Below are 18,017 nucleotides of genomic sequence, written 5' to 3' on the forward strand. Positions count from 1 at the left end.
ACTTTTCTGCATGTGGCTGTCCAATTTTCCCAACACCATTTCTTGAAGAGACTGTCTTTTATCCATTGGACATTTTCTCCTGCTTTGTCGAAGATTAGTTGACCATAGAGTTGGGGGTCTATTTCTGGGCTCTCTGTTCTGTTCCATTGATCTATATTTCTGTTTTTGTGCCAATACCATACTCTCTTGGTGGTGACACTTTGTAATAGAGCTTGAAGTCTGTTATTGTGATGCCACCAACTTTGGCTTTCTTTTTCAACATTCCTCTGGCTATTCGAGGTCTTTTCTGGTTCTATATAAATTTTAGGGTTATTTGTTCCATTTCTTTGAAAAAAATTGATGGTATTTTGATAGGGGTTGCCTTAAATGTCTAGATTGCTTTAGGTAGCATAGACATTTTCACAATATTTGTTCTTTGAATCCATGAGCATGGAACATTTTTCCATTTCTTTGTGTCTTCCTCCATTTCTTTCATGAGTACTTTATAGTTTTCTGAGTACAGATTCTTTGCCTCTTTGGTTAGGTTTATTCCTAGGTATCTTATGGTTTTGGGTGCAGTTGTAAATGGGATGGACTCCTTAATTTCTCTTTCTTCTGTCTTGTTGTTGGTGTATAGAAATGCAACTGATTTCTGTGCATTGATTTTATATCCTGACACTTCACTGAATTTCTGTATGAGTTCTAGCAGTTTTGAAGTAGAGTCTTTTGGGTTTTCCACATAAAGTATCCTATCGTCTGCAAAGAGTGATATTTTGATGACTTCTTTGCCAATTTGGATGCCTTTAATTTCTTTTTGTTGTCTGATTGCCGAGGCTAGGACTTCTAGTACTATGTTGAATAGCAGTAGTGATAATGGACATCCCTGCCATGTTCTGACCTTAGCAGAAAAGCTCTCAGTTTTTCTCCATTGAGAATGATACTCACTGTGGGTTTTTCATATATGGCTTTGATGATATTGAGGTATGTACTCTCTATCCCTACACTTCGAAGAATTTTGATTAAGAAAGGATGCTGTTCTTTGTCAAATGCTTCTTCAGCATCTATTGAGAATATCATACGGTTCTTGTTCTTTCTTTTATTAATGTATTGTATCACATTGATTGATTTGCAGATGTTGAACCAACCTTGCAGCCCTGGAATAAATCCCACTTGGTCATGGTGAATAATCCTTTTAATGTTCTGTTGGATCCTATCGGCTAGTATTTTGGTGAGAATTTTTGCATCTGTGTTCATCAAGGATATTGGTCTGTAATTCTCTTTTTTGATGGGGTCTTTGGTTTTGGGATCAAGGTAATGCTGGCTCATAAAATGAGTTTGGAAGTTTTCCTTCCATTTCTATTTTTTGGAACAGTTTCAGGGGAATAGGTATTCATTCTTGTTTAAATGTTTGGTAGAATTTCCCTGGGAAGCCATCTGGCCCTGAGCTCTTGTTTGTTGGGAGATTTTTGATGACTGCTTCGGTCTCCTTACTGATTATGGGTCTGTTCAGGTTTTCTATTTCTTCCTGGTTCAGTTTTGGTAGTTTATATGTCTCTGGGAATGCATCTGTGTCTTCCAGATTGTCAAATTTGCTGGCGTATAGTTGCTCATAATATGTTCTTATAATTGTTTATATTTCTTTGGTGTTGATTGTGATCTCTCCTCTTTCATTCATGATTTTATTTATTTTGGTCCTTTTTCCTTTTTGATAAGTCTGGCCAGGGGTTTATCAATCTTATTAATTCTTTCAAAAAACCAGCTCCTAGTTTCATTGATTTGTTCTACTGGGTTTTTTTTTTTTTTTTTTTTTTTCTATTTCATTGACTTCTGCTCTGATCTTTATTATTTCTCTCCTCCTGCTGGGTTTAGGCTTTCTTTGCTGTTCTTTCTCCAACTCCTTTAGGTGTAGGGTTAGGTTGTGTATTTGAGACCTTTCTTGTTTCTTGAGAAAGGCTTGTATCACTACATATTTTCCTCTCAGGACTGCCTTTGCTGTGTCCCACAGATTTTGAACAGTTGTGTTTTCATTATCATTTGCTTCCATTAATTTTTTCAATTTTTAAATTTCCTGGTTGACCCATTCATTCTTTAGTAGGATGCTCTTTAGCCTCCATGTATTTGGGTTCTTTCCAGATTTCCTCTTGTGATTGAGTTCTAGCTTCAGAGCATATTGTGGTCTGAAATATGTAGGGAATGATCCCAGTATTTTGGTACTGGTTGAGACCTGATTTGTGACCCAGGATGTGATCTCTTCTGGAGAATGTTCCATGCACTAGAGAAGAATGTGTGTTCTGTTGCTTTGGGATGGAATGTTCTGAATGTATCTGTGATGTCCATCTGGTCCAGTGTGTCATTTAAGGCCTTTATTTCCTTGTTGATCTTTTGCTTGGATGATCTGTCCATTTCAGTGAGGGGGGGTGTTAAAGTCCCCTACTATTACTGTGTTATTGTCGATGTGTTTCTTTGCTTTTGTTATTTATTGGTTTATATAGTTGACTGCTCCCACGTTAGGGGCATAGATACTCAAAATTGTTAGATCTTCTTGTTGGACAGATTCTTTGAGTATGATATAGTGTCCTTCCTCATCTCTTATTATAGCCTTTGGCTTAAAATCTAATTTATCTGTTATAAGGATTTCCACCCCAGCTTTCTTTAGATGTCCATTAGCATGGTACATTGTTTTCCACCCCCTCACCTTAAATCTGAAGGTGTCTTTGGGTCTAAAATGAGTTTCTTGTAGACAACATATTAAGGGTTTTGTTTTTTTATCCATTCTGAGACCCTGTGTCTTTTGATTTGGGCATTTAGCCCATTTACATTCAGGGTAACTATTGAAAGATATTAATTTAGTGCCATTGTATTGCCTGTAAAGTGACCATTACTGTATATTGTCTCTGTTCCTTTCTGGTCTACTACTTTTAGGCTCTCTCTTTGCTTAGAGGACTCCTTTCAATATTTCCTGTAAGGCTGGTTTGGTTTTTACAAATTCTTTTAGTTTTTGTTTGTCCTGGAAGCTTTTTATCCCTCCTTCTATTTTCAGTGATAGCCTAGCTGGATATAGTATTCTTGGCTGCATGTTTTTCTCATTTAGTGCTCTGAATATATCATGCCAGTTCTTTCTGGCCTGCCAGATCTCTGTGGAGAAGTCTGTTACCAGTCTAATATTTTTACCATTGTATGTTACAGACTTCTTATCCTGAGCTTAAAAGCAGACATTTTTGATTAGGACTTCTGGAACTGAAAATACATCACATATGTATAGTGCTATATTGTTTTCAGAATGCTTTCACATATGTTATTGCATTTGATCCACAAAACAGCCTTTATTTTTAAATTAAAAAAGATTTTTTTTGTGTGTGTGTGAGCTCGGAGGAGGAGGAGAGGGAGAGAGAATTTTTTAAAAAGTATTTTAGTTATTTAAGAGAGAGCAAGTGAAAGAGAAAGAGCCCTAGCACGGAGGGAGGGGCCGAGTGAGAGGGAGAAGCAGACTCCGTACTGAGCGGGGAGCCCAATGCAGGGCTCAATCCCAGGACTCTGGGATCATGACCTGAGCTGAAGGCAGATACTTAACCATCTGAGCCACCCAGGCACCCTGAGAGAGAATCTTAAGAAGACTTTGCACTGAGTGCTGAGCCTGATGCAGGACTTGATCTCATGATCCTGAGATCATGACCCCACAAAATAGCCTTTAAAAGACAGATGAGGGGTGCCTGGGTGGCTCAGTTGGTTAAATGTCTGGCTTTTGATTTAGGCTCAGGTCATGATTTCGGGGTCCTGAGATTGAGCCCTGCATCAGGCTCCATGCTTAGTGCAGAGTCTGCATGTCCCTTTCCCTCCGCCACCCGCCCCCGCAACTGCTCTTGAGTGCATGTGGGGCTCTTTCTCTGTCAAATAAATAAAATCTTTAAAGTAGATGAGCAAAATGTTATTTCCATTTTAATTGAGGAGTAAAGAAGGACTTGGAGCTCTTATGTGAATTTCCTATCACTCAAATAATAACCAGTAGGGCTAAGATGAGGATACAGTAATATTCTGGTCCACTTATGTTTAAAAAGGTTGAAAAAAACCAATATCCACTAGTCTAGAAGAGTCATATTATGTCATATCAGCAGGCCTCATCAATTAGTAATTATAAATGAAGCTAGCTATAATGATAGAACTTGAAATTTTTAAGATTAATACTTAAATTACTTCATGAGGCTGTAGCATAGTTTTGTTATTGCTGTATAATATATATATCATTCCAAAGTACAGTGGTGTAAAACAACCATCTTACTATGTTCGTGGATTTTCCCTGTTAGGAATTGGAAGTTCCGACAGTGTGTAGATAGCTTGTCTCCAGCTGAGTATGTCTGTGGTCTTAGCTGAGAACACTTAGGGCCTGGGGGTGACTTGATGGCTAGAAATGGGATTATCTGACATCTGGCATCTTCACTCGTGTGTGGTGTCTGTGCTACCTTTGGCTTGGACTCAGCTTGGCTATTGGCTTAGAGTACCTGTATAAGGTTTTTTCCTTTGGTCTGGTTTGTGCTTCTTTAGAGCGTGAGAGCTGGGTCTCAAGAGAGTGTCCCCAGAGAGCAGGGGAAAAGTACATGGTGCTTTTGTGACCTAGCCTTGCAAGTTACATAGCATCACTTATGCTATGTAATTGATGCATAGCATCGATTAAAGCAGTCGCAAAGGGCCACTCAAGTTCAAAGGGAGGGTGATAAAGACCCCACTGATTCATTGAAAGAATGTCAAGGTTATAAGAAGGGCTGATGGGAAATATTGTTGTAGCTGTCTTTGAAAAATAGCATCTACATTATGGAGGATTGTTAAAAAAGGAAAGGGTTTGAATAAATTCATATCTGATTCATGTCCCTGAGTCATGGTCTTTTTCTGTTGTCATTTGCTGCTATTAACATAAAAAGTGTTCATGGGGTCTGTGTAGAATTAGTTTTCTGATCCCAAGTTGGAGACACTAATGGGAAGAAAATACCTGCATCTTTCTGCTTTATATCTTGCCATTCTTTTTCCTGATCTGTGTTAAAATGATAGTCTAGCTAATAGGTGTTTAAATCTTTAAAAAAATATTTATTTACTTGAGAAAGAGAGCAAGGGAGGGAGAGGCCTCATGGCATGTTTAGTGTGCTTAAAATTGTCTTATATAAAAATTGTCAGAGTTAATACAAATTGGATTTTATTAGCACTTTTTTTTGTTGTTGCTGTAAGTTCCTGGATTTCAGTTATGGTACACAGTGATAAAGCATCCTCCCCACCACCCCCAAAGAAACACTGTAGTTATTTGGTATTATATTTTGGACAGAAAATTTAGCACCAAATAAGTTCAAAACTATATCAGAAAAATTAAAGCTTCTGTAAAAATATGTTAAGATATAAACTGCTAACATTAGGATGCAAGTTCTGTAAATTGTACATAAATGTTGGCATATGCTGACTATGGAAGCCTTCCAGGTTCAATGTAAGTTTCATGGTATATGGGTTCTTTTCTGGGTGGGTTGATTTCAGCCACCCAGGCAAGACCTCAAATACTGGTCTTTACACTGGATGATTTGACCCAAGGTCCTGCACCCAGCTTTCCAGTAGTAGATAACTAACATTTTTCATGCACAAGGAATGAATCTGTCTCTGGGGAGATCTGTGGTAATTAAGCTCATCAGAATGAAGCAAGAATCACAGCTCTTGGGCAGGTAATTTTATTTATCGTTATGCTACTGTGGTATCTTTTCCTTCTGTGTATCTTAAAAATCCTGCCTTTCAGTGCCACTACTTTTGCTTTATTTTTATTTTTTAAAAAAGATTTTATTTACTTGAGAAAGAGGGAGAAGCAGACTCCCTGCTGAGCAGAGAGCCCAGCATGGGGCTCCATCCCAGATCCCTGAGTTCATGACTTGAGCCGAAGGCAGGTCTTAACTGACTGAGCCACCCAGGCACACCGCTTTTGCTTTACACAGTTATCTTTTTAAAGAAATCATAAGAAAAGAACAGCATATTCTTTTATTTTTACGACTTACTTACTGTTTAGAGTGGTTTTCATTCTGGAAAATTTGGTTTTGAATTTGATATTTCTTTTTATCCTGACAATTTCCTTTTCTGTTAGTTGTATTGCGTATTTGTTTTCACAAGTTCTCTTGGCCTTCATTTATCTAAACGTCATTATTTAACCCTATTTTTGAAGGGTATTGAATTTTCCAGTGACGGTTTTTTTCCTCTCACCACTCTAAAGACAACCTCTGACTTAACATTGCCTTTATTCATATTGTTTTTCCCTTGTATGTAATGTTTCTTTTTTCTGACTGCTCACAAGATTTAGTAGTCATTATTGGTTTGCAGTAGTTTGATTTTGATGTGACTAGGTATCTTTCTTTGTATTTGCTTGAGCTTTGATCTGTAAGGGCTCTCCCTTACCCCTTGAGTTAATCAGTATTCTTTCATTATTTCTGAAACTTTTTTTTTTTTTAAGTGCCCTGTTCTCTCCTTCTGGAACTCCCATTTGTACCTATGTAAGACATTCTGAGGTTTCTGACTAGATAGACTGAGTGCTTATACCATTAGCTCCAATTTAAAATGCGGAGTGTTCACCTCTAATCTCAAAGGCTTGAATTTGACAGTTAAGAGGTCTTTGGTGACCTTACCTGTGGGTAGAGAGTGGGAAATGACCTTAACTGTGGGTAGAGAGTGGAAAGTGAAATCTGTACAAGGAAGAGTTGAGGGGTGAAGAGGATTGAAGAAATGGGGGGACTTACTGCTGTAGCTGTGTGTTTGTTTGTGGTTTTTTGTTTTCTTGTTTTTTGTTTTTTGCCCCATCCCTATGTTTGTGACTTAGCATTTTGTTTCATTTTTAGGCTTTTACCGCATTCCTCTTTCTCCCCTCCTTTTTTTTTTTTTTTTTTTTTTAAATGTTCTGGGAAAATACCACCCAGTTTATGACATGATTTCTAGGCACATGATTGCTATAATAAACTGTGCTTAAAGAAGAGTGTTTTACTCAAGGAGTTAATATTTTTCTTGATTTGGTGTGACTTGTGGATGGAAGACCTCTGACATTGGATATTTAACTGGCATCTTGTTTATTTTTCTTTATGTATCAGGAAAACTGTGGCCAGTAACTCACACAAGAGCCATATTGCCTTGTGAGTTGTTGCAATACTTGTTGGAAGCAGAAGGTCTCTATACTGGCTTTCGCTTTATTTTGTTTTAATGGGTGCTAGAACATCATTGAATAATACTTTTATCAGGAAAAATGTGTTATAAAGTTCTTTGGGAAGTAAATAGATTTCCGTTTTTAATAACATAGTTAAGGATGACTTCATTAGGTAATTTTTTTAACTTCTATATATACATAATTATCTTCATTTGATCAACTTGGAAGTTTTAAGTTTAGAAAATTTTTTTGTGGTTAGCACGCTTGTGTTAAGTTTAAAGTTTTATATGAATGTTTTTGGATACCGGAGTCTAAAGGGTTGAAAACAAAACAAAGAAACCAAACGAAAGACCACCTACATCTGGTGGAGAGTTCTAGGCAGAGTTTCTGACTTCCTCAGGTTCTCCTTTGACAATGCTGTGGTCAAAGATGAAGTGAGCAGTTTCAGAACAGAAGCCGAATTTTGGACATTTGTGTTACATTTTGACTATGTTATAAGTAACGCTTTCGAACACGGACAGCGTACAGGTGAGCCTGTTTTAGAGTGACTTTGCTTTCATGATTCCGAGAGGACTCTGCGTTTTACTACTTCTTTATTTTGGAGTATTTTAACCATAAAAATTGCAGAATTTGGCAGACTCTTGATCAGAAATGCATTGTTATGGCACATGGTTACATCCTTGGGTGTGTTATCTTTTGGATATTGGATATTGGAATGTTATCTTTTTTTTCCCTCCCCAGTTCAAAGCAGTATTCAGCGATTTCAAGAGAAGTTTTTTATTTTTGCTCTGACACCTCAGCAAGTTAGAGAGATATGCATATCCAGGTAAGAGGAATGTTTGGAATATGTTTCTTCATGAATGTTGGTGTATTAGTCTGCTAGGGCCGCCGTTACAAAGTACAACAGACTGTGTCGCTTAAGCAGCAGAAATTTATTTTCTCAAAATTCAGGAAGCTTGAAGTCCAAGATTAAGGTGTCAACAGATTTGGTGTGTCCTGAAGCCTCTCTCCTTGACTTGTACAGGCTGCCTTCTTGCCTCACTTGACCTTTCTTCTGTGTGCCTGTGCACTCCCGGTATCTCTTTTTCTTATGAGGACACCACTTGCATTGGATTAGGGCCCCACCCATACAACCTTATTTAATTGTAATTACCTCTTTAAAGTTCCCATCTTCACATAAGGTCAGATTGGGGGGTCAGGTCTTCAACCTGAATTTTGGGGAGACACAGTTCAGTCCATAACAGTTGGACTATTGTTCTTTAAGAAAGCATAGTATACATTGACTAAAGTTAGCCAAATACTTAATAAATACTCTGTATTAGAAAACAGTTTAATCTTTGACTAAAACCCTAGCTTATTTTTTTGAATTGCTTTTTGGCAATAACTTTTTTTAATGAAAATTTTATTCCAAATAAAGCAACATAAAAAAGAGTTTGTGGCAACAGCCCAAAGATAGGATGTCTATAAATTTTATCATTCAAACTGAGGCACTTTAAGAGTTAATGTACATATCATGTTCTTATCCTAGAAAAATTAATAAACTGGCACTGTTCTGAGCTATGTGGTCACCAAGACTATAAAATTAGTAGAAATCTAAAAACAATTATGGAAAGTACTCTTCGCTTTGCCTTTTATAAAAATTGGAGAAACAAAATAGACACATTTATAAAGAGCAAATGAGCTAAGATGTAAGACGAAAGAAAAGGAAATATGTAGTGTATACTTTTCCAGTTAAAAATATAGTCATCTTTGGTGTTAATAATGTGCATGTGACTCTTTAAAATTGCATTCTTAAAGATTCAGTATAAACAAACTTGGGCCTGTAGGAGGTTAAATGATTTTTCTGGGACTGTAGAGTTAAAAGTAAAAGAGTTGAACAAGTTAGAGGTCTTTTGCCTCCTTTCAGCTATTCATTTGAATGCTCATCTTCTCTGAGATGTTAATAATTTACAAAAATGAGGATTCTGTAGTTAAGTTTTGGAAATTTTGTATTCAACATAGTTACATAAGTTATTTAAGGGTGGACTTTTTGGTCTTCAGTATCTTCATGTGCCCGGCCAGTCTCTCAGATGGTGAATCCAAACTGACAGGCCTCAAGTCTCTTCAAAGCACACTAGCATCCTGAAGATGATCTCTTTATGTGGAAGAGTCTGTGGCAAAGTTTTAGATCCTTTCATTAATCATATCTTTACTAATACTTACATATAGTGAGAGTGCTGTTGTCAAAATCTCAAATGATTGTATGTTCCGACCTTGTAAAGTTTGATCTCTCACAGAGTATTGCATAGACTGCCTCTTCTACAGGTGGGGGAAAAGTGTTGAAAACTAAGATTAAAGAAAAAAAAAAAAAACAGTACAAGGATTAGTCCAAAAGATCCAATATCCAAAATAATAGGAGTTTCAGAAAACAGAAAATCCAGAGGAGCAAATTATCAAAGACGTAAAATGAATGTAACCTGATGTGGTTCAATTTCACCAGGAGCAAGACATTGCAGTGAGTTTTTATTTATTTGGAAGTACTTTCAATCTTGGGGATAGTAATAAACCAACTAACAAATAAATAGAACAAATTGAAATTTTAAAAAACTTATATTTATATTATTAAAATTATATTTTATATCCAAAACCTTATCCTTAATTTTAAGTCTTGTTTGTTATTCAGTGATGATCCCTTGCTTGAGGTTGTTTACTCCGTATTAGGTAGAATTACTATATTACATAGTACAGCCTCTCTTGCTAATGAACCAGTTCATATACATAAAATGGTCTTGGCATTGCACGGTGTCAGATGAAGAGATTCAATTTTAGTAATTACAAATAACTGATTTATAGGAGGATGAGATTACTATTAATGTTGGTGGTCTGGGAAGGCTTCAAGAATGTTGCGTGGGTCTTTGAGGGAAGGAGATTATTTAGAGTGTTTCAGATTTAAAGATACAGATTTCAAGGTACATTTGTAAGTGAACAAAACCAAGCCATCAAAATGTGAATAATTTACTACCAGTTGCCCTAAAAAGGTAGATGTGTGTGTAATTTGCTTAAGTGTCTAAAATATGTCTAGACAAATATGCTTGGCCGCCTCTGTACAGGGGAATGGATGATCGGTGCCAGAGCTGGGATCGTGTTTTCACTTTATATCCTTTTTATATGTTTTTGAAGTTTGAACTATGTGAATTATATTAAGTAGTCCAAATATGAATGACTAAAATTTAAATCTCATCTAAACATTTTGATCATGTTCTAGAACTGGATGGTAGTGTGGTTGTACAGCAGTGTGAGTATACTTAATGCCACAGAACTTAAAGATGGTTAACATGATAAATTTTATGTATCTTATGTATAAAAATGAAAAAAAAAAATAGAAGGCTATTTGTAGTTCTCCTTCCAAAGAAAACAAAGTAAATCACATGCACATATAAACAAAGCCAGAGTCACATAAAATAATACAAAATCTTCTCCCTCATGAGTAGAAATGAAAGTTTGGTACCCATTACCCAACTTCAGTAATTATCAACACTTTGGCAGTCTGGATGTAACCCCCCACCTTTTTCCTGAAATATATTTTTTAAAGATATTATTTATGAGAGAGCATGCATCAGCAGTGGGGAGGGGTAGAGGAAAAAGCAGACTCACTGCTGAACAGGGAGCCAAGGACGTGGGACTGGATTCCAGGACCCCAGGATCATGACCTGAGCTGAAGGCAGACACTTAACTGACTGAGCCACCCAGGTGCCCCTTTTCTAAAATATTTTAAAGGAAATCAACAAGCATCGTATAATTTCAGCTGGAAATACCTCAAAATGGATCTTTAATTAGTTCTTAATATCACAATAAAATAATAATTCCTTAATATAAAACAATGACTAGCCCATATTCAGATTTTCTTAGGTGTTTCTGTATTTAAACATGGCCCATGTAACTACTTTTTATTTATCTCCCAAGATTTTTTAAAAAACTTTACTTTGAAGTAATTATAGATTTATAGAAAAGTTATGAAAATAGATATACTCTTTACCCAGCTTCAACTTGCATAACCATAGTGCAGTTATCAAAACCAAGAAATTAACCTTGGTATGATACTGTTAACCAAACTACAGGTTTTATTCAGATTTCACCAGTTTTTTTGCTAATAAACTTTTATTCCTAGATCCAATTCAAGATCCCAAATTACCTTTAATTGTTAGTCTCATGTTAGTCTCTTTCAGTCTGTGACAGTTTCTTAGTTCTCCTTGTCTTTCATAACTTTAGATAGTTTTGAAGAGTCCTGGCCAGGTATTTTGTAAAATATTGGGTTTGTCTGATATTTTTTCATGAGTTTAAGCATTTTTGGCAAGAATACCTCGAGTTATATGCCCTTCTTTGTGTATCATGTTGAGCTACATAATATTGATCACTTGGGTAAGGTACTTTCTACTAGATTTTGGCACTATAGGGTTGTGTTTTTTTCCTTCGTTAGTAATAAATATCTTGGGGGAGATACTTTGAGATAAGGCACATATTCTGTTCCTCTTCAGAGTTTTGCCCACTGATGGAGCACTCACTGATGGATCTTTTCCTTCAGTGGTTGCTTTGTCATAAACACTCTTGTGTTCCAGTGATTTTCTGATGTCGTTATTCTTTTTCACATTAGAGTTACTTTGTAAGGAAGAGCTGTCCCTTCTCCCCCATTTACTTATTCAGTCATTTATTTTTATCTGCGTAGGCTCTTGAGTAATCTGGATTATAATACAGTGCTGTGATAATTTTAAGTTATGTTGTTTACAGACTGGTCTACCTCTGGCTATTGGCTGATCTTTCATTTGGCTCCTGTGCCCTTCGGTATGTCTCCGTCGGTTTCTGAGCACTGCTTTACTTTTTGGCACCACGGGGTGCTCTAGGTTCATTTTGTAATTTCTCTGCCCCAGTTCTGGAATCGATCACTTATCCAAAGAGCTCTGTTTCCGTTCTTAGAATATTTCTTACCACTCTCCTTGAAAAAAACGGTTCCTTGACTTCATAGCATATTACACATGCTGGATTTGGATCCAGAGGTAGTTCTTGTGTCATTTAACTTCCGTGCCTGTGGTTCTCACACTTTGCTGCATATTAGAATCAACTGAGAGCTTTTAGGAATCTGAATACCCATGTTTCGTTCATACCAATTCAGTTAGAATTCCGAGGATGGAACCCAGTTTGTAAAGCTCTCCAGGTGTTCCCAGTATCTGACAAATTAGAGAACCCCTGCTGGGCATCCAGCTTCTCCCCTCATGTCGTGGTAGTAAAGTCTAAATGAGGCTCGGATACATTCAGGTTCAGATTGTTTTGTTCTTATTACGTCTTGTGAAAATTCATCGGTGAGTTCAGTTCTCTTCTTGGTTTTAGCACTCCCCTTCCATCTGTTACTAGTGCCTCCCTAATCATCCCGTCTCAGCTTCTCACACTGACTTCTCTTTTGGGTTCCCAGGAATCAGTCTGTGATTCCTTTCTCACTACTCTGTGATAGTTTTCATGAATGTGCGTTGTTATTTTTATGTTGCTGGCTGCAAGATCTCCACTTTGCTCTAGAGTCCATATTCACTGTCCCTGCCTCGATGATGCACAGGTACATCAAACACAGCACATTCAGAATTGAACTTCCGTTCTGCCCAAACTTGCTTGTTTATCTTTTGTTCTTTCATTTATTCATTTAGCTTCATGGCATGTATTTATTTGCTGCCTATTATGATCCAGGCAGTGTTCCCAGCACCAGGGGTGCAAAGTTGAAAAAATAAACTGGCTTCAAGGAGATTTGTGCTTGGTATATTTCTTCCCACTACCCATTTCGTTAATGGCGTGGGATTTGCGCAGACACAGAGCCCCCTTTGTATTATCCCACACCTCATCCACCACGTCCTGTCGGTTTGCTGCACTCTACTGATCCTTCCTTTATGTCTCTTTCACGATTTAAAACATGATGCAACTCTGTCCTTTAGGGAGTTAGCATGGTCTTTGGAATAATACCAAGTGGAATGTGAATACTGGCCCAACCACTTAGGCCTGTCTCTGTGCCCCTGGGTAAGTTACTAAAGCCCATTGAATCTTATTTACCCAATGTAACATAGGAAAAATAATCACCACCTCAGTCAGTGGCTGGGGCACTTCTTACCCTGGTGAGTAGCCTTATCCCCATTCCAAAACCTGGGCCCCACCCTAGATGCTCCCCTATTTATCCTGCCTTCTGTATCTAGTCAGTCACTGAATTCTGTTTTATGCCTAAATATCACTCAGTGATGTTTACCTTTAAGTAGCCTTCGAGCCCTCATCTTTTCTGATACAATTGCAGTGGTCCCCTAACTCTTCTGCTAACCGTGTGAGCATTCTAAAGTCCATTCGGTGTTCTCTCTCTTGTGTTTAAAACCCTGGAGTGATAGCTCCTGAAGTCCACACTCTGTTTCCTGGCAGTTCTCTTCAACATCTTGTTCTACTCATTTTCTGTCTCATTGCATCTCCTGTCACTCTACACTTCCCCAGCAGCTGGCCTGTCACAGCTCTGTCCCTTTGCATATCCTCTTCCTTCCCATTCTGTTTGGCAAACTTGAAGTGTATTTTAGGGCCAGTTCTAGTCTTAGCTTCTCTGTGATGCCTTTCTAGATTTCCCCAAACACACACTTTGTCTCACTGTACTACATACTTACTTTCTTTTAAAGCTTCATTGCATTTATTTGACTACTGAATTTACAAACTCGATGACAACATCTTACTCCTTTTTATATTCTCAAAGCCTGTCACAGTGCCTGACATACAGTAAAATGCCTGCTTTATATTTGATGAATGAGATGAACATGTGAAAGTTCCTGGAACGGCGACTGGCAGAAATTTGAATGTCAGAAGACGCTTACTCAATTACTCCTCATGTTTGTGAACATATATAGCACATTGCATTTCCCAGTTAATGTTCATTTCCCTTACTGGCATAAAGTATAAATCCTTGGGCAAGCTATTTAAAACCCTTTGCATCATTTCCCCAGCTATCTTTTTAGTATGTCTTTTACCATTGCTCTTTTTTCAGATTATGTTTCCCACCCAACAAGATTTTGTTAGGTATCTCTGGTTGATCTTCCCCCTTCCCTTTTGCTGAGAATCTGCACCAGTGAAGTCACTGTTAATGATGGAATTTTGTTTAAGTAGAAATAGGCAGAACCACTGTTGTACAAACCTTACTTTCTAGTTTGACTGGACTGTGATAAATGCCTTGAACTTTTTTTTTAAAAGATTTTATTTATTTCACAGACAGAGAGCACAGGTTGGCAGATAGGCAGGCAGAGAGAGAGGAGGAAGCAGGCTTCCTGCTGAGCAGAGAGCCCAATGCGGGGCTTGATCCCCAGGACCCTGGGATAGAGCCCAATGCGGGACTCGATTTCAGGACTCTGGAATCATGACCCGAGCTGAAGGCAGAGGCTTTAACCCACTGAGCCACCCAGGTGCCCCAAAGCCTTGAACTTTTAAGACAAAGTAAAACTTGCATCTTTTCCGTAGCACCTGTTTTTTTTTAAAGTACCATAACATTTGCCACATTTTATTTTAGTAGCATATATCTATTACCTACTAGCATGAGACCTTTGAGAGCAAATATTGTGTCTTTGTTGCTAAACCAGCACCCAGACTGAAACGTTTTTTGATTTATATGAGGGGAATGATAGAGGTTACTCACAAGAGGTCAGTGTTGTCTAGAGCATGGGGATGTTTTTGAATAGACATTTGAGAAGGTGGAGGCTACTGGCGAGGGAAAGTGAAAGCAGAGTTAATAATCATAGCAGCCGGCTGCCCACACTGGTGGAGTGAGCAGCCAGGCACTTTACGTGTATCATAAACACATATAATCATTGCAACAGCTTCATAATTTTCCATCTTTAATAGATGTAGAAACAGAGGCACAGGGAGGTTAAATAGTTTGCCGGAGGTCCTACAGTTTGGGACTGTAGAACTCAAGCTGGTCACTGTGGTGCTTTACTGCCTTCCAGTGAACATAGTGACAGAAGACTGGCCCAGTTAGAGCAAAGTGGGGGCAAAATGTACTCTTAAGAAAGGACTGATTTCTAGTACTCTTCTCCTTGACTTAGTCCAAGATTGATGATAATGGCTAAGGACATACTTCTACAATATAACGTGCATTCATGTCACTTGGGGAGCTCGTTAAAGTGCCGATGCTAATTTTGCATGTCTGCGGTGGGGTCTGAGATTCTGCATTTCTGACAAGCTCCCAAGCAATCACAGTGCCGCTTCACCGTGGGCTCCTTAGTGACAAGGCTTTGGAAGGTTCAGTGCCAAAAATATTTTATATGGGACTCTATTAGGTTCTCATGTAGAAATTCTAAGAGGTTCTGTGTCCTTGTTTGGATACTTAATTATGAAGTTGCCATGGTACAGAGATGCTGAGACTCCAGGCGCTCGTACTTCATTTTGGTTCTATATTAGAGTCACATGCTATAAAAACTAAAGCTCAGTCTGCATTCCAGACCGATAGTCTAGTGAATGAGTTCTTAAGTATTTTTTTTTAAAAGTCACATGATTAAAATCCTCAGCCAAGGGAGCACCTGGGTGGCTCAGGGGTTAAGCCTCTGCCTTTAGCTCAGGTCATGGTCTCAGGGTCCTGGGATCGAGCCCCACATCGGGCTCCCTGCTCGGCAGGGAGCCTGCTTCCCCCTCTCTCTGACTGCCTCTCTGCCTACTTGTGATCTCTCTCTCTCTGTCAAATAAATAAATAAAATCTTTAAAAATAAAATAAAATAAAATGCTCAGCCAAGGTAAGAGCGATTATGAGCAAACAAATTAATTTATTAATCTCCTTTAGAACCGAGGGTACTTCTTTTTGTGTTAACCAAATCTGTTGCCTATTGAAATAAATACTGCATCACGAAAGTTCCTGTGAATTGAAAATACCTTAAAATTGCCATAAAGACATGACTAAATGTTAAGTAAATGAGGGGTTCTCATCACTATAGTGTTTTGATTAAGTCTTGTGCTGTTGGTAGGGGAGTATTAATCTTTAGGAATAAGAACAAAAGTATTAACAACGCTTTTGCACGAATGTTCCTGTGAATTCTCATTGTGCCTTCTCAACCCAGTTTCTTTCTCTTTCCAATAGGGATTTTTTGCCAGGTGGTAGGAGAGATTATACAGTCCAGGTTCAGCTGAGGTGAGTTTGAAATTTTCTGTTAATTTTATACTTGCTAACTAAATTCATATAGTCGTGAACTTGAAATATGTAAATATGTTTGGGTATACTCTTTAAAGACATTTTTCTTTTTTTCTTTTCTTTAATACAGACTTTGCCTGGCAGAGACAAGTTGCCCTCAAGAAGACAACTATCCCAATAGTCTATGTATAAAAGTAAATGGGAAGCTCTTTCCTTTGCCTGTAAGTTGCATTTTCTTTACCAGGCTTGCATGTAAGTTTAGTCTAAATACTCACAAGGCAAAGAAACAATGACAACTCCATACCAATGAGCAGACTTACTATCCACGTTCAATACTTTGCGCCACTAGAGGGATTCAGGACTCCTTGGAGAAGTGGCTGATTCCAGGTCTGGCGGAGATGGAAAAGATGAGCCTGGAATGTCTTGTGTCAGGAAGCAGGGGCGTTGTGAAAGACTCTTAGGATCATATCAAATGATCTAATAACAGGGCGTGACTTGCATAGGTAGGGCAGTATGTTGTGGTAGTTATCTGAATTAGCTGGGCCTTCTCCATGGAGTAGATGGTAAAAGGTGGAGGCTGCTGAGAGCGACTGGATGTGGAGATCAAGGATTCCAAGTTTGGGCCATGATGTGCACACCTGGGTGGGTAGATGCAACTGTGTTTGATTGACAGCCCATTGTTTAAGCAGTGAAGCAATATGTCGGCTTCAGCACTTACAATACGCACACATACACACACACACACACACACGCACGCACGCACACAGTGGGTACAGCCTGTTTCTGGCCTGATAGATAACTCTGGACTCCTCAGATCCTTTTCATCCCATCTTAAAATAACACTGAATTATTGAACTGGATTGTATGTCTGTCTCCACTGAGGCTTGGAATAAGTCAGTAAATTAGTGCAGCTTTGTAGAAGGCTGGCAAAGCCACAATCGGAAAAGTAGGAGAGCATGGCCTGTTTGTCAAGCCCTGAAAAGTGGAGGTGCATTTCATCCAGGATATGCTACGAGAAACAGTAATTTCATGAGGATGCTAATTTGCCATTTCAACAGCAGAGACTACAGAGAAGGAGGTGGTGGGGCAGGGAGGAGCTGTTTAGTATCCCTGCTGAGCACGAGGCTTGGCTCTGGGATAAGTATATAAGCAACACACATGAATAGCTGAGCAGGCAGGACATGTGGTCTAGGACTCTGGGCTCTACCAGAGCCAGATAATTGTCATTGAGCACCGCCCCCTCTACCCCCGCCCACCACAAGGTGAAGACAGCCCATGGCCAAAGCCAATCCTTGTAGTCAAATATCTGACTTGATTGTCAGGAGTCCTGTTTTGTCTCTTGACAGCCTGTAGATTTAGAGACCTGAGAAGTACCTATGTCATGAATTTTAAAGAGCTTGAGCAGTACTGCACTGTTGCTGCTTGGCTCTTTTTGAAAAATGTCTATGGGGCTGAGTCATTTGAGATAGTCCTTTGGGAATGATCGAGGAAATTGCAGAGATGGAGTAGATGTTGGTCAGGAGAAATGCTTACATGGCCCCATGCTTGTTCAAGACCCAGCTGGGACATTTTGCTTCTCAGGTTTCTGGCAGTGAGCAACAGTAGATTCTTAGGGGCTGTCCTTTATCTGGATAGATCCAAAGATCTGAACCAAGGGAAGAGGCAATTTTCCTTGCAACTGAAGGCCACCCAATGCCAGCGGATGGCCACATGTGTGACGAAGGAATCTCGGGAAAA

At 38.6% G+C, this 18,017-nt stretch overlaps 1 protein-coding gene across 7 annotated transcripts in view; it reads left to right on the forward strand.

Moving 5' to 3' along the window:
- The window catches only part of PIAS2 (protein inhibitor of activated STAT 2), a 90,308-nt gene that overhangs the window by 31,094 nt on the left and 41,197 nt on the right, over positions 1-18,017 (forward strand). For all 7 annotated transcript variants that reach the window (XM_032859469.1, XM_032859466.1, XM_032859467.1 and 4 more), the window contains exons 3-5: positions 7,868-7,952; positions 16,230-16,280; positions 16,411-16,501. In XM_032859469.1, coding sequence (XP_032715360.1) covers positions 7,868-7,952; positions 16,230-16,280; positions 16,411-16,501 — 227 coding nt within the window. The remainder of the gene's footprint in view (positions 1-7,867; positions 7,953-16,229; positions 16,281-16,410; positions 16,502-18,017) is intronic.

The sequence above is a fragment of the Lontra canadensis genome, unplaced genomic scaffold, assembly GCF_010015895.1.
Source record: "Lontra canadensis isolate GAN:19392208 unplaced genomic scaffold, GSC_riverotter_1.0 scaffold17, whole genome shotgun sequence".
Lineage (NCBI taxonomy): Eukaryota > Metazoa > Chordata > Mammalia > Carnivora > Mustelidae > Lontra > Lontra canadensis.